We start from the raw sequence: 23,774 nt of genomic DNA on the forward strand, positions 1-23,774 counted from the left end.
ACTACCTTCTCATTCCATTGCCTTGCAGGAATGTTGCCTGACAGCTGTTTGTTGGGGAAGATTTACACTAATACATAGAGTTTCATATCATACATTTACATACATACATACATTTATCAATGCATATCATTACTGTGTAAGTAATACTGAAAACTCATCATTTACTATATAAATGCCCTGCATCCCTGCATTTCAGAATCTACTGTTACCATGGGCAGGTCATCACAGGGTTGCAGGATGCTTTCATATGCTCCTTCATTTAAGTTTTTGCATGCAAACATAAAGCCCTTGTGCAGAACTGATGAACATGAAAAGAAGATGGATGTTCACAGTGGAGTCCGTGCGAAGACCAGCAGAATAAGTGTGCATCAGCTCACAATTTGTTGTTAAGCTCTCACAAGCCAAGCACTTGAGCCAGTAGTATCAGCTATTTCTCAAGTATTGCATACAATGGTCAGGACTGGCATTTCCTAGTGAGTCTGTGCTAATCACAGTAAAGCTGTGAGAGTATGTTGCCTCTAGATAGACTGCTGCAGAGTTTGCTTATCACCAATTTGTCTAGCTTTCTAAAAGCTCACATCCTTTTAATTTGTAGCAACATGTCAGAAAATAAAACTCAAAGGCTTTGAAGTAGGCACTGTCTTTGTATTTCCTGCTTAGTGTGCTAAGTATGATCTGAATCTGTATCCTTGACTGAAACCTTTTGAATTCCCTGTGTTAACATAGTGTTCTGTGCACATGAGTCAAATCCTGACATTTCGTGGAATTTTGATTTGGACTCGGTATTATCTTCTTCATGTTCTACAGCAAATGACAAAAGTCACATAAAGCAGATGACCTGTTCTCCAGAAGGCTGCATGGGGTGATGCAAAATGTGAAATGAATAATATATTGCAGGATTCTGTTCACTCTGTGGCCACAGACAAGTAGTTTAATGCAAGTGATGTTTTATAGTATCACTAATAGTCAAAACGAATATTTTTTTCAGTTTAAATTCTCACTCATTAATACATGCTGAGAGCAAAGCATCATTTAAAACCATTGAGGAAAATCTTGACACTTGCTAAAATAAAAAAAAAAGGTGGCAATGCAGTTGAATGTCTCAACACCCAAAGAATACATTTGCTTAACCAAATCTTTCAGAGAGTACATTTTTTCCAACATCATTAATATGATGCACTCCTGTAAAAGCAATGATTAATACTGTGCCATTATGTTTTTCTTCACTCTTTTGAAAGAATTAAATACAAGCCATCAAAGAAAAAATCAGATGAAGAGATGGGCTTGAGTTATTTTTATAGTTCTTCCTGGTGTTCCCTGATTGTGGGAGAGTTTCAGCAGGAACAAAATGTGTAGCTTGATGCAGCCTTTGTTATGGTGATTTGGGGAAGGTCTATCTGCATTATCCTGGCTGGTGCTGCTACTCCTTCTTTATGGTTGAGGGTGTTAGGCACATTTCAGAAATTTACTGTTAAGGCAGTTAAACAATGCAAGTAACACATTTTCCCTTTAGAAGTGGAAAATTGCAGCTCATGTGGATAATTTCATGCTATTAGCTGTGATTGCGTATGGCAAAGTGGAATGGCTAATATCAGGAGCTATTGCTTTGGATGGGATGAGCTTAAGCCCTAGGTGCTACTGAAGTGAGAAACAGGGCTGTTACATGGATGAATTCTGCTCACCAACACAGAATGAAGGGTCTAAGATTTTCCTTCAGGAGCATGTAAGTTTTCAGTGGCTGCGGAGTTGAAAATGTTAGTGCTGTTGCTGGCTAAGGAAACAAAATGTTTTGCATGGAACCTCAGGGAGTTACAGTGACAACTCTTACCTCACAGGGATTTGTTATTTGAAGTAAGACAACTTCTTTTCTGTGCCTTGCTGTTCCTTGTAAAATAGGGAATTTCACATTCTGGCTAACTGGCACAGGGTCTGAACAACTACCATCTGGTAATTTCATGTGCAGCAAAAGTCAGCAGAGAAAATTTTCTCAGGGAAAGTATGTTTCATGTAGTTCATGATGCATATTTCCTCCATGTACGCATTGGTTCTTTTCAACCTGTAATTTGTTTTTCGTGTAAGATGAAATCCCTTTATTTTGAAGACAAAAGCAAAAGTCCCACTTATTTCTGCATTCTGTGATGTGTTCTTGTCGTCCTGATGTCTTGTTTACTTGAGCTGTGCTTTGCTTTGACAGCTACTTTTTTCATTAATTGAAGCAAAAATTACTGTGCTCATTGACACTCATTATGTACAATTTGAAGCAAGATATTCTTTTTTGTTCATTTTTAGCTGCCTGACGTTCCTCTTCAAACACTCTGGCTCCTAAGGCCAGTAGAATATTGTCTGCTCTTGAATTTTTCCCCAATAATTTACTCCTTCATGTGTGTTCATTTTTATTTTTTTATTCAGTACTTTTTCTTAGCTTAAGTCTTTGGAGAAATCAGTTTTAACTAAATTCATCTGTTTTATTCCTTTGCCAAAATGGCTGAATGTAATTGGGATTTTGTATTAATGTATTTCTTTAAAATGCATATGTAGCTGTGCCAGGCCTGTTTTGTTTTACATAAGCAGGGCATGAGTTTACTGGTTAATGATCCTGTTTCTGCCTCTTCTTTGCATGCTACAGAGATTTCCTTGCCACTGATGATGGACCCACCAGGATTTTTTTTAATGTAGAAATCACAGTTGTGTATTACCTTTTTTGTTTCAGGGATAATGACTGCAAAATGGAAAGTACATGGACTGTTAGTATTTTGTCCCCATAAAAATTAATTTTTCTGAAATCTCAGTGATTTTAAGAGTTAGTCTATCTGCTCCTGGTTGCCCTGATAGTGTGTGAAGGTGGCATTACATTCTCCTGGAAAGAGCCAGGAGAGTTAGCAGCCAAATTTTCAGTTTAGACAGCTACTAGGGAGGGACAATAGCCAGCACATAGCCAGGGAGAATAAAATAGAAGCAGAAGTTACTACAGGTGTAGTGTAACACAAGATTTTTTTTGTGTGTGCATGAGATCTAGACATACAGAATGACAATTTCAGGTGTTGTTTTGTTTAGCTTATAGTGCTTACATGCCTGAAAACTCCAATGATATGGAGTATTCTTTGCTTCTCTTAAATAAGGAAAGAAGGAGCAAAAACCAGCTGTTAGCTTTTTCTTAATAGAAGACTATTGAGATTCTTAGGCATATATGCTTAGTAGGCATGAAGTATATAACTTAAATGGTTACTGTTTATTTAATTGGAGAATCAGTTACTATTTATAGTGGCAGCAATAACTCACCAAAAAAGTGCCTCACTTTACAGTGACTATTTTAAAGTATGGATGTGCATGTTTATGACTTACTTTCTTTTTAGTAGTTCTCTCAACATCATAAAATTTTATTATACTATTTTATGCTTTCTATGTGTTTTGGCTTTGTTTTTTAAAACTTCAGTGGTTTAAAAAAAGAGGAATGTAGGTTTTTCATGATCTTTGAAGGTTGCTTTTAACCCAAACCATTCTATGATTCTGTGTGCTGTCTGTGTGTCCTGTGCACCTAGGGTCAACATCTTGCATGCACTGCTTTTTAGAGAGATTCACATAAGCCTAAACAACAGCAGAGTAACTGAATTAAGGTACGAAGCTGAGGTTTGAACTGTTGTTCAAACATCTCAGTTCTTACCTCTTGTTTTGAAAAGTCCTTTTGTCAAAAAATTACACTAATAGATCATTTTAGCACTATGGGGAATATACTTCTGATAATAGTATTATGTTTCTTCATCTCAGAAACAGAAAGCTCATGAAGAAAACCTTTGAATAGTTTTGTCAAAATTTTGGTGGTGTTACTGTATAAACATGAAAAACACTGCACCGGTCCCCCCGCCCTTCCTTTTCCATGTATTTATTTAGTCCCAGGCCTTATAAATCCAGATGTGGTCCTGAGGGAAGTGTTTGCTTTATAATGTGTTTGCATAGTCATCTGCAAGCCAGCACTGTTTGTGATCTGTGCACGCTGTACTCCAGCTTCCAGAGGGAGCCCTGCAGGAGCAAGGTGGTACCATTCCCCTTAGGGATGGGGAGAGATGAGCACAGATATTTGTGCAAAACACTGAGTAGGCAGCTTTCAATATTGTTGTTTTGTTTGGTTTTGGTTTTTTGTTTGTTTGTTTTTTGTTTTGGTTTTGTGCTTTTTTGGGGGTTTTTTTGGTTTTTTTTTGGTTTTTGGTTTTTTTTTTTTTTTTTTTTTTTTTTTTTTTTTTTTTGTTCTTGAGATACTGATTGCAGCTTACGATTTTTCAAAATCCTGTTTTGTCAGCAAATTGTTTCCACCTCATGGTTTACCAATACAAGAAACACCCACTTTTATTGTTCCAAACTAATTCATAGCAGCTCCTTATTCAGGTTGAAAATAGAGTGAACTCTGGCTTCAGACCCTGAACATGTTTGACTCTGACACTTGGTTTCTTTTTCCTATTGTTGTCTTTCTGCATGGGTGTGACTTTTCTATTGTTAATTTGTTTATAAAGAGCAAACTAGTGAATTTTCAAATTCAACGTGGAACATCACTAGAGAATGACTTCATCCAGATGACTTTACTAACGACTAAACAAGATCCTGTTGGTTGTATTCTGTGTTTTTCCTGTTTGGAAAAGATTCATTGTTAAATCTAAAATAAATTTGGAGAGTTCTTCCAGTGGAAAATAGGTCTCACTTGGAAAAGGATGAAACCATCAAAATACAGAGCCAGTAATGCTTGAGAACTGAGTTATTAGTGCTTAAGAAACTGTTTTCTCTTCTCTCTTAATGTACTGAAATACTACTGTGGAGTTAAAATTTTTTCTGGTAGAATTCATCAGTACTGGGATTATAGCTAACGACAAAGATAAACTTTTTTGTATGCAGAATGCTGTGATTGCACAGTATGTTAATTACACTTTGAATAGTCTCTGCATAATAAGAGGATAACTGGAATTTCTTAAATGCTATAAAATTAAGACAGGGGAATATGCTACAGATGAAGAAGACGAAGACATGGGACCTGTCCTTCCAGGAGGTGACATGGCTATTGAAGTGTTCGATCTCCCTGAAAATGATGACATGTTCTCCCCCAGTGATGTGGACACCAGCAAACTTGCTCACAAATTCAAAGAAGTAAGTCATACATCAGAAAATACTCCTGACATACATCACTGAACCACATTTCTAATTATCTCACTGCTTGGGTTTTTTTCTCTTGAAAACTGGAGTGATTTTTAGCTTTTTGTATGCTTAGTACTTCGAAATGACTCAGAAATTTCTGCTTGAAAGAAGTAGAACAGGCCTTTGGAGATACTTTGGCATCGGTTTTCAGGTGACTGTTGTATTGATGAGGGCAATTTATAAATTAACTTTTCAATACAGAAGTTAGTCTGCCTCAGCACTTAGCTTGACCACATAGAAAAAGTGCAAGTTAATTCATCACTAGCAGGGTGCTGTGTTTTGGGGTTGTTTTTTTTGGCTTGGTTTGCTTTGGTTTGCTTTGGTGTTTTAAGATCCCAATAAAAGGTGATTGGGAAAACCAAACAACAAATGTTAAATTTCAATGAAGAGAGACGTGGAACTCGTCCTATGCCATTACACAGTGACTCAGCAGTGTACAGCCATGTCATGTGTTTGACCATGTATTTAGAAAGATGCTCTATTGTGGGAGCAGCCATACTTCAAGATGGTGTTTTACCAAAACCATACAAAGTTTATGGTTAGGGAGTGTAGCATCTACCTGTAGTAACTGCGGTGTTCATTGTGGTCATTGAATTAATATAGTTTCACATACCAAAGTATGGAGGGACATTCCTTCTGTATTTTAGGCTGTATGCTTTTGATGTGGCATCTTTTTAAACTTTCCTGAATTCTCATTCAAATAAAGATATGAAACAATGGATGTACCTAAGTTTACAGTAATGGGCTAAGTGATGGCAGTGAAGAACTTGTTTTGTTTTTGTTTTTTTTTTTTAAACACAGGAAGATGGAAGGGTTGAAAGTAGCCAGAACCTCATAGGAGATTTAAGCAGCAGAACTTGAGCCCACATCGGAGTTTTAAAATACCAGGACTGCCTTTTTATCCTTCTCCACTTACCCTCTTGCCTTCACTCAAACCAGATATTTTATCTTGTATAAATATATTGTTACTACCCTCTAATGAGAGTCATGTGTGGAGAATAATCAGTCAATGAGCAACCAATCTTTCCCTTCTCTGCTGATAGCCCTTGTTACCATTGGGTGCCTACTTTTATTCATTGTTGGTTCCTGAAAGTTTTTTACACTACTTAAATTATTATTTTCTCACTCCATATTTTGAGTTTCATACTCTTACACGAATTAGCAGAATATTTTATTTCATTTTCTAATACTTTGCGTCATACATAGAATACAGTCTCAAAGTAGTGGGCAGATGCTACCGTCCTCTATGTGCCAGCAAGTTTTCCAAGGCTGTGCAGTGATGGGCAAGAAACTCACCTTTGAATAAACTACCTTTGAATCTGTGCTTGAATACAGTTTCCATAAACTTGAACTATTGCCATACTTGAGCTTGTCCAGACTGATTTGAAGTTATTTGCAGACAATATATTATTGTCTTCTGTAATGGCCTTAAAACACTGTTTTAGAGACTAGATGAAGGTACTTTGGGATCCTTGAGTGTAAGTGTAGATGAGAGCCTGAGAAGAAAACATTAAATGCTCCTGCCTAAGAGTGGGCTCTTTGAGCAGCCCACGCAGTTACTGCTGTTCTGAGCACACCACTTTTGTTTCACGGATTGTCTCTAAGAGTACACAGCTGCGTTTTGTTGGCTGATGCCAAGTGAGTGCATGTATTTTTCTTGGTATTTGCCCTGAATTCTTTCAACACTGGAGGACTTGTTCATGATCACACTGCACAAGCCCACACAGTGTTTTCTGGAATTGTATTTAAAGAATAATTGTTCTTTCTTTTTCTTACTCCAGAGATTAATGAAAGTATTAGGCAAATGGGTAGGACATAATCTTTAAGCATAATAGTTTGACCTAATTAGTTGAATTCAGTCTTTGCAACAAAAATCATGTTCCCATACTCTGAGAGCACTCTTATTTAAAATGCCTTGCTTTTGGAATGAAAGTCAGAAGAGAGATGGGCATTCCTGGGTGAATCACTGTACTTTTGAAAGTCTTGTTTTCCTGGCTGTAAAGCAGGAAAAATAGGACTGATTTTTCTTAACTGCTTCGAGAGAGAGCTAGAAATTTTATTTTAGCTGTGATGATTGAAGAGAGACAAGATCTGTGGGGAGAAGGGACATTTATGTAATAATTCACTATTTCATATTTTAATTAAATATATGAAGAATGGATGATCATTATATGCAAAAATATATAATGATTACATAAAAAATTGTCATGGTAATTATTAGATTCTATTGCATACTTTGCTTCCCAGTATACTCCTGATATTTTAGCATTTTCTAGACTTTCATCCCATTCTACCTTTTGCAGTCTTGATGAATTCAGTCCATTTTCTCTCTAAAAGTTACCTTTTACAACAGGTTTTATTGTTTTGTAGAAAATTAATCAGCTTTTCAAGACATACTTGAATAGGAAATGTGCCAAAAATTACTCAAAATGTCTTTGTTGAAGTGAAGCCTTCACAATTTTATATTGACTTAAAAGCCAAAAAAAAAAAAAATAGTATCTGCCAAGAATTTGTCTGGCATTAAACAGGACATGGAATAAAGATTTCTGGTCCCCTATTAGCAAACTTGCTTAAAAAATGTTAGCTATGGAGTCCAGATTTTCTTGCCAAATAATTGACCTTGCCTGTTGTTTAGTCTAACCTATAAATGTGTTCGCATTTCTCATCTATTCTACAAGCATAATTCATTCTTTTTTTTTTACACATTTTTCTGTTAAGCAGAAAAATGTCTTCTTTCTTTTGCCTCAGAGGGATCTGCTGTACCATGTACTGATTCAATGATCTGACTGGGTACTCAATACTCATTTTTTTAAACTCAGTAACAGAGAGCACAAAAATAACTGTTAAAAACCATCTGTACCTGAGCAGCTTGTTATTTATGCAACAATTTGGAGTTTATTTGTATGTAATAATAAGCTCTTTAAATGCTCCATATGGATTTGTGGGGTTTCAGAAGAGATGGGAGTGGACTGTCAGCAGGTAGCCTAAGGCTTTGAGTCTTGGCTTTTTGATGTCATCATGAAGTCTGAAAAAGGGAAAATCTAGCTCATCCATTATTCCCCTGATTTCATCTCATCCCAGAACAGTGTAGCAGAACTAAGCAAAGGTTGGGCATTTTATAAGCACCATGATGTTTTGAGACAGTTCTTTAATAATTTATCACTATTAACAGGAATGCAATGGGGAGAAAAACCAGTTCTCAGTCTCTGAAAATTGTAGATCAGAGGTTGGAATGACTGAGCTCAAAACTTGCAAGTAACCTCATGCAAATGCTAATTGAAGTATCTCCTTTTTTTCCTCTAATATGTATATAAAAAGGTGTGTGTCCTTCTCACCTTCCTGGCCTGCTAGGTGCAGTAGCTTCACTGGCAACTTCTTGCCATTGCACCAGCTCCAGGGGTGCCAGGTGCCCTGCTCCCAGCTGCACTGGCACCTCTCCATCCTGGAGCAGTAGCCCTGCTTCCCTGTGATCCATGGGTTACCTGTGTCTCTGCAAGCAGCTGTAGTCAGTGCCTGGTTTCATTTGAAATGAAATCTTACATCTGCTCTCATGAGCACAGGAAGAGTTGTAACACTTTTCAGTGCAAAGTCAAAAAGTGAGCATAAGTAACAGATGATTGTGGGGACTAGGACTTCTTACAGTCTCCTCTGGAAACTGTGACCAAGAAGTGAGTGTTGGAAAGAAGATTCCTAAATGGTGAACTGGTGTCTCCTCATTCTTTCCAGCATAAATTCAGGAATTCTTCACCTTAAAGGACTAGGTTTATTCAGTAGATTAATTAAGGCTGGTTTGCAAACCAAACTATCTGAGACTGTGCATTTCCTATGCCACAAGAAGCGGCATTCATGAGACTTCATGAAAAAGGAATTTCTAAATTGGTTTAGAATTTTTCAGAGGTACTTGTACTGGTCAGCTCAGTGGTAGCTCCATTACTTTGAAAATTATTCCTCTCTTCCAGAAGAACTTCTCCTTTGATTTATTTGCAGATTTTCTTGCTAACAGCTGGTTCTTCAAGAATGTAGCCATTGCTTCACCAGAGTTGTTAGTTTATGGTTCAGTACAATGACTTCATATACTCTATTAGCTCACATAAACTATTCCCAAAAGCTCATGTTTGTCTTGTAAGAGAAGTAACTTGCATGTAAAACATGCTTTTCCATAACTATTCATTATATTCATAAATAATGGACGATGCATTATCTCCAGTGTAGTGCTGGCTCAGGCTTTAATTCATGTTTTGACCTTGTCCTCAGCTCCATACCCAATGTACCCAAGTCACTGATTCAGTGTGAGGTTTTGGAGCCTGTCAGTAGTTTGTCCATGCTGCCTGCTTTAAATAGTACAGCAGCAGGGATTGGGGTGCAGGCCACTATTGGGTACATGTGCATGATCATTTCCATTTAGATTAGGGTTATGCTGTTGAACTGTGGTTCAGTTTATACTTCAGAGTGTTCCTGGAGCCTGTGAGTAGCAGACCTTTGTCCAAAACTTAAGGTGTTTCAGGACATTACCTAATACACTCAGAGTAGCAGACTATAGTAGACTGTTCCCTCCACAGGAGCAGACAAATGTAGGTTAGTACAGAAGAAATCCTACAGCAGGTGTGCAGGTGGGTTCCTGGTCCTCCACACCAACCCTTTCCCTGTACAGAGCCCCTGTTGTTGTGGCTGCTTGGTGATGTAACTACAATCTTTAGCACACTGCCTGGGCTGTTAATCTGCTTTGCAATCGCTTTGTTGCTTGAGTGCTGTTGCTGTTATTTACACTTTCCCTGTTTAACTGCCCTCAACTGAGATTAGCTGCCTTGTGCAGAGTAACTCCAGCTATTAGTGAAGGATAGCACCAGTTTACCTTTCTTCTTGCATGAAATAAATGTGTGGAATCTTCCCTCAAGGTTTTCCTGACTTCTTGAGTTGTTAAATCACTTGTTTCCATATTTGCTTATTTGTAATGTGCTTGCTTTAATCAGTGCAGTGGGACTTACAGCACTGGGATATATTTCACATTCACATCAGACAAGAGCAAAGCCCAGCAGGATAACATCTAATTTTTTTAAACATAAGACATTTGGTTTTGCTAAACAGATTGGATGTTCTGATTTGAAATTATGAGTGGTTAGACGGCATCCTATCTTTAATTAGGTTGCACAGACTGAGTCATTTTGCAAGCTAGACATTTTAATTTACAATCTACTGCACTGCAGCACTCTTCGGGGCCTTCTGCTGTGTAATAAGGTATTCGACTTGCAGCACAGGCTTTAAAAATACCAGAGTACTCTCTGTGACTTCACTTGTTTATTTTATGTTTTCAATTCTAGTTGCAAATCAAACATGCAGTTACAGAAGCTGAAATTCAGAAGCTGAAGACAAAGGTAAGAATCAATATATGGTTAATACATAATAGTTTTCTTCATGCAAAATCAGATCTGAAGAATTATCTTTATGTGGGTGGAGAAGTCACCATCCTTATTAAAGGCTGATTAAGAAGCACAGTGGCTCTGCTAAACCTTGTCTTGGTGTATATTCTTTATTCCAAGCTTCGAGTAAAAATCTTAAGTGCTGCTATTAAAAGAAAGTGCCAACTTTTTTAGCTTCAACTAAACATATGTTTAAACATAATGACTAAATTGCAGATTGCTTGTTTTAAAATTCTGATGCATTTTTTCTGGTTTTAAAATTATATTTGTCTTGAATATCCAAGTTGAAGTTAATAGGTTTTTATTTACCAGTGATGGTAAAGTATCCCTACGCTACTTTCCATCATGGACATTTTAAAAAACCTGACTATTTTAAAGCTATTTAATAGAAACTATTTTTATTTAAAGAAGAAAAAGTGTTGTTTCATATTGTTGCAGTTCTCTTTAAAAGAGTCTAGGAAGGAAAAATACGATCCGTTTAAAAGAAAACACCTCACAATTAGTTGCTAGTTGATAAATTAAATTTGCTGTAGCAATAAAAAAGAATTGTGTTTTTTTGTACTAGGGTAACCTTCATGGGAATCTAACTGATTATTCAATTGTTCAGCAATATTAAATTTTATAATGATATCCTTCTCTTTGAGTCTGGGTACATTATAAAGTATACAAAATAAGAAAAAGAGAAAATTGTACTTCAGGAAAAGATTTTAGATTATTATTTCTTTCCAGCAGCATTTGCACTCACTATTATTTTGTATTTTGCATAGTGTTTATCGAATCTGCATAAATTACTCTTAAAAAAAATTCTGAGTGCAACTGTTTTCTGTAAGGACAATTTCTCTTGTCCTGTCTCAGTCCAGAAAGTAAGAAATCTTTTCTTCCTCTGCTTTTCAGTTCCAATCTAGCAATTGGAGCCACACAGTTGATCCCTTGGGACTGTGCCGAGGCCCATTGACTTGATGGCATCAGTGTGTGGGTGTAAACATTCCTCTGTGCAAATCTATTTGCAAAATTAGGGTTAATGTGCCTTTTAGTGTTGGACCTTTTTATCTCATTGTTTCAATAGAGCTGAAGAAAATGTGTCTAATTTAGGTATATTACTAATAAAACTGCAAACAAGTTAATTTTTTTGGTGTGTATCATCCATAATGCTAGCAGAACTGCCTAGAGCAAATTAAGAACTCTTGATAAATAAACAGGGATGTTAAGGCATTTTTTTTTACTAAATTGTAAGGGCTAAATCCCACAAGATGCTGTATAACCCTACCCTTATCCAGCACCAAACACTGAAAACCTGCAGGTAGCTTCAGTTAGCAAATGAGAACACTAAAGCAAAACAAAAAAAATCTGGAAATCAAATTCCTCCTTCCCAAAATAAGAAATGCCATCATTTTCTGGAAGTGTGTGAATGCTTTATGGCACCTGAGTCACGTGCACAAAGCAAAATGCATCCCATGTGCTGGCTGATTAACCCTGCAGTTTGCCTGAGTACTGCACTATTACCATTTTAAATGTCAGCCAGTCAAATAGGTTAGTATAACCCAGAGAAGCATAGAGGCTGCACTGGAACACTGAGCAAAAGCTCTGCTTGGTTTTATGAGGAAGAATAATACATGTATCAGCCTGTTTTCTTTGTCCTGGAACACTCTTCCCACTGCTAGCATATTACTATTATAGTTGCTGATGTACTGATTCTCTCAATTTGTGTTGTTTGAATGAATCCTGAACTATTAGGCTGCACTTTGCAGCTTTTTATGGACTGCATCTCCACTCCTTTGTTCAGCTGCAGGCTGCTGAGAATGAGAAGGTGAGGTGGGAATTGGAGAAGACCCAACTCCAGCAGAACATTGAGGAGAATAAGGAAAGGATGATGAAATTAGAGAGTTATTGGATTGAGGCACAAACCCTGTGTCACACAGTGAATGAGCACCTCAAGGAGACGCAAAGCCAGTATCAGGCTCTGGAGAAGAAATATAACAAGGCAAAGAAATTAATCAAGGATTTTCAGCAAAAGTAAGCAGCTACACCAGGCTCAGCAAATGACTTAATGGCCAGTTAGAGAACATGTATGTGATATATTTCAAAATATGAAACCCAATGTTAAACCTACCTGTAAAGTAAACACTATTTTCCACTTTTTTATTAATGAAAAGCATGGACTCTTTCTGTTATGGAAAAATGCCAGTATTCAAGCTGTAGTCATACTTTACCTAAATAAAGACCTAGTCTGTAATATTCCTGGTTGGTATGTTTCAGAATTAGGAGATAGCTCGATGTAATTGCAAACAACTAAGAGTAATCACAGTAAAGCATTTGATTAGCAAAGTTTGCAGCAATTTATATGGGTACTGTATCAGCTGGATTCATTCTTGCTGTGTACTTATGTAACATCAAAAAGAATACTGTTTTGTTACATTTTACATTTTATTTTTCTTCTTCTTGTAGATGCCAAGAATATTTGAGCTGAATTGAGCTAACTGATGATTTCCTGGCCCCCTCTGTTTCATGTGGTCCCCTCTCCCTGGTGGCTAGCAAGAATAATAACATCTTACATTTCTATAACAGCTTCCATTCCCCAAATTACTTTTTCTTTTTTTTTGCAGCAGCAGCAGCAGTTATTTCATTTTCTGCTGAAATACACTTATTTAAAGAGGAATACTCAAAGACATACAGCAATGTCAAGTGATAATAGGGATTGCAAAAATGAATATACTGTCCCATTAAAAGGGGGGTTAGATTATCAAAATATCATTACCGATTTTGGAATTTCATGACTGTTCCAAGACTAGTTTGTATCCTGTGTGCTTTCTGTCACAAATTTCTTTGCTATTCTTTTTATTCAAAATAAAAAGAGACAGGGCAAGTCACTAGAAAGAATTTGGATAGCTTTCTATTGACATTCTGCTTTATATTAGTGAAAGATCTAGTCAGTTGTTTTTAAATACCCCAGACTCCTTAACTGACATAACATATTTCCTTTAGAAAATTAAATTTGTACCAGCAAACTTAGAGGATGTCCATTAGGTGAACAAGCACAATCATACTCTTAATAAAATAAGAGACTTTACTCTATGTCCTACAAGATAGAACAGCATAAACTAAGCTATGTTGGTTTTGTTGTAAACACAGATTACAAAAAGAAACCAGTTTAACAGTTTTGATTATTAGTGAGAACTGAGATTTTTTTTTCCAGATAAGTTGCTCTTGCCATTTTTATATCCCTAGCATATTCACTTAGACTAATTGCTTAGGGTTTTATCCCAATTGCAGTTTCATAGTTCTTACTAAGTGAGTGATAAATTATTTGGTAAGGACAGATTTTTCTGATGAGTAGCAAAACATTTTTTTTTCACTCTGATTGCTTTGATGACAGCAAATGCATCTTTTTTTTTCCCCTAAGAGAACTTGACTTCATCAAACGCCAGGAAGCTGAACGAAAGAAAATAGAAGATTTAGAGAAAGCACACCTTGTAGAGGTTCAAGGCTTACAGGCTCGTGTGAGTAGCATTTACTCTTATATTTGAAGAATGAGACAATTATGTGTGATACTCTGGAAGAACAACATCTCTAATGGAGGGCGTATATTGGGGTGAATATTGTTGGTAATACTGTATCGTATTTCTTTCAGATACAAGACTTGGAAGCAGAAGTTTTCAGGCTAATGAAGCAAAATGGAAGCCAGGTTAACAATAACAACAACATTTTTGAAAGGCAGACGTCTTTTGGAGAAGTTTCTAGAGGAGATCCAGTGGAAAATCTAGATACTAAGCAAGTGACCTGTCTGGATGGCTTAAGTCAAGGTTTGTTTGAACCAAACCACAACTCCTATGAATCATAGAATCATAGAATGGCTTGGGTTGGAAGTACCTTAAAGACCATTTAGTTCCAATCCCCCTGCCATGGACAGGGACACCTTTCACTAGACCAGGTTGCTCAAAGCTGCCTCCGACCTGGCCTTGAACACCTCCATGGATGGGGCAGCCAGAGCTTCTCTGGGCAACCTGCTCCAGTGTCTCACCACCCTCACAGTAAAGAATTCCTTCCACATATCTAAACTAAATGTCCCTTCTTTCAGTTTGAGCCGTTACTCCTTGTCACTAGAGTTCTGTACAAAGAGTCCCTCTCTGGCTTCCCTGTGGGGCCCCTTCAGATGCTGGAAGGTTGCTATGAGGTCTCTGCACAACCTTCTCATTTCCAGGCTGAACAGCCCCAGCTTTCTCAGCCTCTCTTCATGGGGAGGTGCTTCAGTCCCCTTATCTACATTACGGTCTTCCTCTGGGTTTGATCCAACAGTTCCATGTCCCTCTTAGCAGGGAGTCCCAGAGCAGGATGCAGCACTCCAGGTGGGGTCCCATGAGAGCACAGGGGCAGAATCTCCTTTGACCTGCTGGGCACCCTGCTTTTGATGCAGCCCAGGATTCCTAGAAACTCTCATATTATTTATTTCTCTGTTGAAAAAAAGCAATACATTATTAAATAAATTAATTTCTAGCAAGCACAGAGGTGTTTTATTAAAATTCATATTTTTGCAGTCATTTCATTTGTGGACTCCAACAATGTTGCCTTATAAACAAATCAATTTTAACTACCTTTTTAACAAGTTATATGTATAAAAAAGAGCTAATCCTGCTGAAATGGTATTAGGTGATATGCAGACCTTGTGCAACTGGTTTCCACAAATCTTCACAGATCTGGTTTTTTTCTGTTTTAATGAAATCTCTGAAGTTCAGAAAAGCACCCAGGATGACAAGAAAGTCTGTATTTCTGCCATAGAGACTCATTAAGTGTTATAAAACACTTAATACTTAGCAGTGGTGTTAACACAAATCCTTCCAGTAGTTTGTTTCAGGAGAAGAAACTATTGTTTTCTTCACTTTAAATATGCTGCAGCACTCTTTGATTTCCATATACCTTTTCCAGTAAATTCTGTGTCAGTTGCTGAGGTCTGTATCAGACTGTAATGCACTGATACTTGCTCTGCACAGAGCCTATGTCTCTGGACCACTCTTGTTTAAACCTTTTAAAAAAAGAACTTGCCATCAACCCACGGATGTTTACAGAGGAGCTATAAAGGGCAGGGGAGTTGTCCACAATGGACAGCTGGAGATGAGTAGAGTCCCTCTGGTGCTGTGGGTTGTGCACACTGCCTTTGTGACATTCACACATGTGCTCCAGTCTCTTTTCTGGCTCATCTTTGACAAGTATAACACATGCTTCTTGATCAAACCTCTGCATTGGGTTCCTGGGGTAGGACTGCATGTAGACAGCCACATCCCAGAATTTTGTCCAGAGATTTGCAGGTCTGTTTTCCATCAAAAAATTAGGATATGTAAAAATACAATATTTTAATTAAAATTGTATCAAGTATGGGCTTTTTTCTGTGTGCTCTGAGGTGTTTATTACATTCTTGCATGGTTGGAGACTTGAGAAGAAGCAATGGATGCAACCTGATGGATGCAAACATTTGAGTAAAACTGTTCCTGACACTGCCAGTGCTCTGGCTGTGTTCAGCATCCTGCCAAGACTGCACGACTCCTCAGGCTGTAACATAACCTCACACTGGGCTTAAGGGGCTGCCAGTAACATCAGTGGAAGTTAAAAAGACAAAATCAAAACTACCATGGCCCACATAATTCCTCCTTTGCTTTGCCAGGGAATACTAGACTGTGGATTGTGTTTCCTTTTCCTGTTTGTTTTGAGAGTGCAGCAGTATATTGTAGCCTTCTGGTTTAGTGATCATGAGCTGTGTCTGCAGTAGACAATCAAGCTGTTTACTGGCAGGAGTCAGTGGTTTGAAATCTAAACAGTTCAGTGCTGAGGCCAACTTTGACAGTCTCAGACTTCGACATCTCTGTGCAAGTTCCTATTCAAGCCACTTTATGTCTCTGCTTTCTGGGTGTCTTTGGATACCCAGGATGCATCAGTTCACAGAAGGAGATTTTAAATTCTGTCAGCCTGTCTAATGGAAAAACAGTGGGAGTACAGGCGAGCTCTTTCCTGCTTCAGAGTGATACTGAAATAGTTCAGATGGAAGAACGTGGTTGAACGTCTGGTGAAAGAAAGTCTCATTACATTGACTCTGAGAGTGAAACAAGAACTATTATGACCTTTATGTGAGAGATTTTCCAGACACCCCAGTGGGCTGGGAGATTACTGCAGCATCATGTGAGGTTGTGGGTTTGTGCTGGGAGCTGAGGGCCAGCCTCTCTCTGCAGGAGAGGTAGCTGGGACTGGGGATGGCAGCACGTGTGGCTGGGGCAGAGACCATCTGACACCAGCCCAGTTCCACTGCAACAAAGCAGGGCAAGATGGGGTGGAGGAAGTAGGAAGTTCCAGGCCAGATGGTCTTTTGCTTTTAGAAGGCCCATATGAGCACTTCTGTAAATACCATTTGCAGTCCTATGTTTATAGTTTGCATAATGTCAGCAGTGAAATGAAGGGATGAATAGAAGTCTATACACCTGAAAGAACTAGTACAAGTTCAAGCTATGTGTAGTTTTCCTATGGAGTACTTAGGGCAGAAGCATCATTGCAAGTCAGACAATGCTAATTATTCTGGAGTATCATGTGAAGTAAAATTTAACTCTTATACATAGAAGAAAAGCAAAAATATCTGTAAGACCATATTTTAATTTATTAGTGTATTCTGAAGGCAGTATATAGACAAGTAAATGTATCTAATGGATTATGGTTTGGGTTTTACAGTGAGGGTTGAAAAAAATTGTTAAAACCATTATCTATTCTAACTGTTAAAACCAAAGAATTGTTAAAACCAAACAATCTATTATTTTTCTAGTATAAAATACAATATGTTTTTAGTCTTAGTCACTGCAGCTTTGAAAAATGTTAAATTTGCTGCAGTACTCGAATTTCATTTGAGTGGATGGTTGATAACTAAGACAAGTACAGCTATGTTAGTTTTAGCTGTAGAGGCAAGTCATATATGAGGTGTTCAGTATACTTTGCTCACGGGACATTCAGGAATCAGGTGTCTTTGAAGCCAAGGTAGTAAGATGGTTTCATTATTCCATTCTTTTATATTAAATACTTCTGCTGTTTTCATGTATCCTACAATGATGTTTGTGCCCTGGTGGAGGAGAACTCTCTGCAGGCCAAGCACATGCAGCTCCCTCTGAGGGAGTCTAAGTGGATCTACTTTTGGGGCTGGTACAGCTGGGTTCGTGTGGTCGTCTGTGTAACAGTGGGAATACTTAGTTGAATTCTTAAATATTCTTAATTTTTTGCTATGCCCTTGCTGCATCTGTACAGCTAAACTTGTTTATGCAAATAACTTTTTCTGGGGGTACTATAGGAGTTACAAAGGTACAGGTACAAGTAAAATGTATCTTTTCTAATCTAAAGTATTCTATGATTCTATGCGAAGTGCATGTGCTTGCAATTGTTTGTACAATTCCTTTTCTTAGGAAAAAGTAATGAAAGATACTTCTGTTAAACAGTTTCAAATCACATTTCCATACAGATTTCAATGAAGCAGTTCCAGAAACAGAGAGACTGGACTCCAAAGCACTGAAGACTCGAGCTCAGCTCTCGGTGAAGAACAAGCGGCAGAGGCCTTCCAGAACGCGGCTGTACGACAGCATCAGTTCAACTGATGGGGAGGACAGCCTGGAACGAAAGGTGAGAAGGGCTCTACCCTCTCTTTCCAGCTTCCTGTGGAGTGCTAGATTGCCCCTGCAAGTCATTTCATCCTCTGTCTTTATCCTTTCATTGTAGCACAGGCAGTATTTATTCCTCTGTGGCCGGTCTGCTGTGAATGTACTTGAGTGATGTGCAAGTCCAGTCTCCTTTTGAGTCAGCACACCTGTTTTTTTGGTTCTGTTGTGTTTTAACTGGAATCCTGGTCTTTTTGATTTACATGTGCTTTATAATGCAGAGCGGGTCTTTGCAGGAGGTGAAAGGAGCTTGAATTGTGCATTTCTCTATTTGTTAATTTGTTACCACAATTGATACAATATTTGCTCATTGTTTTGTCCTATTCTGACTTCATCTGAAAGCAGATACGAATAAATAACACTGTGTTGTACCAATAAACAACATCAAAGCATAATGCCTTGAACTGCTACAGCATTTCATACAAATAGAAAGCTAAATAATGAATAAAAGATTTGCATGTTCAAAGTAAATCTTGCTCTGTTTGCTTACTAAGTGGTATAACCTGCTTTATAATCTCTTGTACCAACAGCCATCACACAGTTACAGTAGTCCCATGCACATTTCAAAATCACCACTGCCCTTATGCATGAGAGCATCCTCACCAGCATCAGATTCTGGTGCTTCCTCCCTCTCCCCCGTGGCTAGCAGTGCAGCAATCTCACTTGACAACCTATCTGAAAACCAAGAAGAAGAGCAGCACCACAAAGGAGGTGTCCTTTCCCCATATGCTCGGGGAGACACTCCACTTTCCTCTCCTTCAAAATCTGGGCACAGCTCTGAAGCATCTCCTTTGCATCACCCAGCTGGCAGGAATATTTTACAGGATAAAGGTATTACTGTTTCTTTTACAATAAATTGATGCATCATTTTGCTCACTTAACAGCTATCCACTTTATTACCTTTTGTCATGCAGTAGTACCTTGGCAACTAGAAGGTCATCATCTTGTAATTTCTTTTGCCTACCTGGAAGTCAAAAACTTTAAAACGATCTTGTATGATGGTATAAGAAAAGGACAAAGTTTAAAATGGGATAGGGAACTGCTTACTTTCTTCTTTTCAGGCTTTCTTGGAACTCACTGAAAAAAAAACAGGGGTAAATTGCCCTTAGGAAAATGTTGTATTGTGTTTTTTTAAAAAAAAAATATTTGACCTTGGGACACCTCCATATTAGAAACATGCTTAACACAGTGTACTTACTCAAATAATGTGATTTTGGCACTGCTAGGTGATTTTTTTGGAGGGTGCGGAAAGGAGTGTAAAGCAAGAATAGGAGATTGTAGCTTTTAATTGCTGAGAGGAAGCAAAGTCTAGGTTTAATGATGGGTTAGTGGAGATTTTTCATTTACAGAAAAAAACAAAGTAATTTCTTGGGGAGATGGGCCTCCTTGTTACCAATTTGATTCTGACTCTTGAAAGGCTAGGTGGATAAAACAAGATACAATCATATGTAGCTCAAGTAAATGTCTCAGATGCCAGTTTATTATAAGAATTAACAATATGATATGTCAACAATACACTGAACTGTCCTTTTCAGATGCATTTCAAGGTCAGAATTAACATTTGACACCACTTCAGCATTGTTAGCAATTCACCTTGCATTCTGTCACATAAGTTAAAATGCATAATAAAAAATTGTTCATAAGTGGGGTCTGCAGGACGAGGTCTAGATAGGTTTATAACAGACTTTGGCTTGCTTGAATTAACTAAAAGGAGCAATTTATTGAAGATTTCTGTTCGTGTGTCTGACTTGCTACAGATTTAGACCCTGTTTCTTCTTCATCTTTATACAGGGCTTTCACACAGGTTCATAAAAAACAGCATTATGAAACTTCACTGAATTTATGATGGGTTAATATATTGTGAGAATTTTTACATGAGTCCTGAAATTGCTAGTTGTAACTAGGTTAAATTGCTAAGGATTCCAAGTTAAATTCAATATTTGAGTTTTGCAAGTAAAAATAAGGATGTGAACATAAGATAGTGCCTTTAGAAACTCAGCTTGAATGTGTGATTGGTTTGTCAGGGAAGTCCTAAATCCTGCACTTCCAACTGATGTATGAAAAATACTTTGATAAAAAATTGGTGGAAACTAACCTTGTAGTGCAAGGAATATGGCATTGCATTCCACCCACTGTGTCACACTTTCCATTTTAGGTTTGAAAAACAATCTTTGTCTAAATATTGCTGTCATGCTTTCCTCATTGTGACTGTTAAGTAAACAACCAGTGCTTTTGGGTGTGTCCAGGTTCTGCTGAGTAATATATGAGAATTAACCACAGCAATATAATTTCAAGTAGGAAAAAATCATATTTAGTAAGTCCTACTAAAAAAAGAAACATTCTAGAGCAGTTGTTTGGCATCAAGTGTTGCAGCAATGCTATTTTAAATGATTGTTAATTTGGCTGTTAAACTCACAAAGCTCAGAAAATAAAAAATGACATTGCATTCTTTTATGTATTCAGGTGGGGTTTTTTAGAGATGGAAAGAGAGCACCTCTGTGGACACACATGGCCATGGGTTAGTCTCTCAATAGCAGAAGTGAACATTAGCAAGCTCACATTTATGTTTTCAGCTTTTTTTACAAGATCCTGCAGTGTTGTGGGAGGGGCTAGAGTGGCACGAGGTTAGTTTCATTGCAAAATTATGAGCTTAGAACTACAGGTATTTCATGTATATGTGATGACTTAATTTTCTTCAGTTCTGTCCAGTTTGTGCAACAGTATCATCTTTTGATAAGGCAGCGAGGTGACCACGGTGGGCAGTGCTCACTGACGTGAGGCTGCTGCAGGTGCTCTGTGCCACTGGGCAGGGGACTGGGGTCTAGTGTCTTCCACATCCATCAGCCACACATTACTGCAGCTTTCAGCTGGAGGTGATGGATTAAACAGCTTCTGTGTGGTTTATTCTGAGAAACCAGCTTTCCCTTACTTTCTCTGAAGAACTGCAAGATCCAGGGAAGATGCACCCAACCAGGGTGGCCAAAGTCCCGTCCTGCCCAGGCAGGGCACCTACAGCTCTGGTTCTTGGTTGCTGCCATGTGCAAACATTGAATAATTCCTGCATGCAAGCCCCTGTAGATTCTGATCCACACTGCCACTGAAGCTGGTTTTGGGACCTAGCCTATCCATGCTTTATTATGTCACATAGCCAGCACAAATATTTTCCTCAGCAAGTCATCATTATTAAAGGGGCCCTGGTTGGCCCCAGCTGTGTGGGAGGGGGATCATAGGGATACAAGAGCTTGAAAAAGAAATTTGCCATTCTAGGTAGCTGCTGTGTATTCCAGCTAAGCCCTCTAGGCTTTTTTTTCTACTACAGCAGCAAAACATCCGTGCTTTAATTATTTGCCCAACACAAAACCACTGGACTTTATCATTTCTGGACTTTCATTAAGAAGTTTCTCAAAAGACCCACTACCCCTTGCCCCAAAAGCCACGTGCCCCACTTGCATGTGAATAGCTAGTATGAAAATAAACGTTGCAAACTTTAATTCTTGTGACAATTTTGGCAGTGATTAAATGAGAAGCATGCATTAAGGGTGAAAGATAAACTGTTAGAGGAAACAGGAAGGAAGTGTGCACAGTGTAGGGTTGATGCAGAGTGTGCATTGCCTAAAGTTCTCTTCTGCCTCCTTGGGTAGTGGATTTCTTCAGAGACTTCATCTTGCATTTGTCATTCTTCATATTAATTACTTTTGTTTTCTTTTTTTTGAATAAAATTGCTTGTTAGTTGTTATTGAAATTTATATTTTTTTAACATAAGGACTTACATTGGTGGAAATAATTTGCTTTTAGTGTGGGTATTGCAAAAGGCTTATTTTCCTACTTTTCAGAGGATTTAAGAACCAATTAATTGCACATTAAATTTTTTGCTCAAATGAAAACTTGGGCAGATATTATCTACAAAGCAATGCACAAAGGTCTATAGACATAGTTGACTGTCCTATGATAGTGCTGTGGTACTTTGGGCTAGTTTTGAGGATTCAATTTAAGTCAGCAACATTAAGAGAAATCCACAAACCCAGCAGTGCTTCCAGTTAAAAGTTGTGGATGTCTGAGGTCACATTGCAAAAGCCAACAAACCACAAGTGACAGGAAAGACTGACCTTCATTTGCTTCCTCTAGGGTACTTAGGAGCACTCTTTATGTTTAAGAGTCACAGTGTCTGAATTTTTAAACACACAGTAGTGTGTTTTCTTTTAGCTTCCCTATAGATTTCACATGATGTTTGCCAGACTCAGATTCATTGTTTTGGCTTTATAAGTACTGCAGCCTATTTCCTCTTTAGGATTTAATAGCATTGGTAGAAGAGATCAAAAATTGATAGATGCCTCAGGCCAAATTTATTAACTAAGCTACATTTAGGTTTTGGGGAGGGGATGGTTGTTTTTTCATTCAGAATGGTTAGATTTTAGGTTACATGTTCAGTTTAACTAAGATGTTCGGGCTAAACTGATTAACTATTTCTTAGCATGCCTATCATAAAAGATACCCTGGGCTCCAAAATAGAAAAAAGAATTTTAGGATTAATTTTGGAAGTAAAGCATACATACTAAATGGATTCTGTACAAAATAAACATAAACAAACTGCTGCTGAATTTAAAAATGGATTCACTGAAATATTTGCCTATAAATACTTTATATTGTTCAATTTATTATATATTCATTAAAAGTCAATCAATATTAACTTTTGATTTTCTTTAATTAAAATTTTTGTGTATTTTTGAATTCTGAATTTTTTTTTTATTCCTGTTCACACCATCTTCCTAAAAATGAAAATTCTCCTAATTAAATTGTGTACTCACACAAATGTACATGTATGGGTATCTTAATTTTGAAAAGATACATAAAGTATTCTGGATGGAAAGTACCAATTAAAATTAATAATGTACATTCTTCCATGTACAAATATATCCTAGATGGTGCCACAAGTGCTCAGGCAGCAAGAACAACTAGCCCTACTATAGGGCATACAGAAAAACTAAAGAGAAAACTTGCAGATCTTGGGTAAGAATTTTTCATATTTAAAATACATTTTCTTCTTCATTAAAAGGATTGAAAGTAAAATTTCTAAGATGTTTCCTGATGTTGTCTAATGTTCTTATAGGGCTCCCTTGAGAAGGAGTTCAAGCAAGGGCAAGAAGCGGAAGGAGAAAGAAGCCATTAGGGTGGCCTGTGGCAGTAGGTATGGGTGAGAGACTGGGGATGTGAGAACTTGGGTGCCAGAGACATTGGAAAAATCTAATCATCCTAGCAGATGGAATATTTACAGTCCCACTGCCTTCATAAATAAGTGTTAAGCTTTGAGATAACCTGAGATTACAAACCTAGATTTCTTGCCTCACAAAAGACTGACATATAATCCAAAGATACTTGGACATATATAATGTCATAGAATCATAAAATTTCTCAAGCTGGCAGTGACTCACAAGAATCATCAAGTCCAACTCAGTCACTGCTGCTATGGCATCCACTAATGGGATTTGCAGAAATAGATTTTCAGAGC

At 37.7% G+C, this 23,774-nt stretch overlaps 1 protein-coding gene across 4 annotated transcripts in view; it reads left to right on the plus strand.

Moving 5' to 3' along the window:
* The window catches only part of PPP1R9A (protein phosphatase 1 regulatory subunit 9A), a 129,514-nt gene that overhangs the window by 90,544 nt on the left and 15,196 nt on the right, over positions 1 to 23,774 (plus strand). For 2 of the 4 annotated variants that reach the window (XM_030264681.4, XM_030264684.4), the window contains exons 6-14: positions 4,975 to 5,130; positions 10,497 to 10,550; positions 12,379 to 12,608; positions 13,996 to 14,092; positions 14,224 to 14,395; positions 18,076 to 18,233; positions 18,799 to 19,099; positions 23,188 to 23,275; positions 23,376 to 23,453. In XM_030264681.4, coding sequence (XP_030120541.4) covers positions 4,975 to 5,130; positions 10,497 to 10,550; positions 12,379 to 12,608; positions 13,996 to 14,092; positions 14,224 to 14,395; positions 18,076 to 18,233; positions 18,799 to 19,099; positions 23,188 to 23,275; positions 23,376 to 23,453 — 1,334 coding nt within the window. The remainder of the gene's footprint in view (positions 1 to 4,974; positions 5,131 to 10,496; positions 10,551 to 12,378; positions 12,609 to 13,995; positions 14,093 to 14,223; positions 14,396 to 18,075; positions 18,234 to 18,798; positions 19,100 to 23,187; positions 23,276 to 23,375; positions 23,454 to 23,774) is intronic. The other 2 variants (XM_030264686.4, XM_030264689.4) reach the window with 2 other exon arrangements.

Source organism: Taeniopygia guttata, chromosome 2, assembly GCF_048771995.1.
Source record: "Taeniopygia guttata chromosome 2, bTaeGut7.mat, whole genome shotgun sequence".
In the NCBI taxonomy this organism is placed as follows: Eukaryota; Metazoa; Chordata; class Aves; order Passeriformes; family Estrildidae; genus Taeniopygia; species Taeniopygia guttata.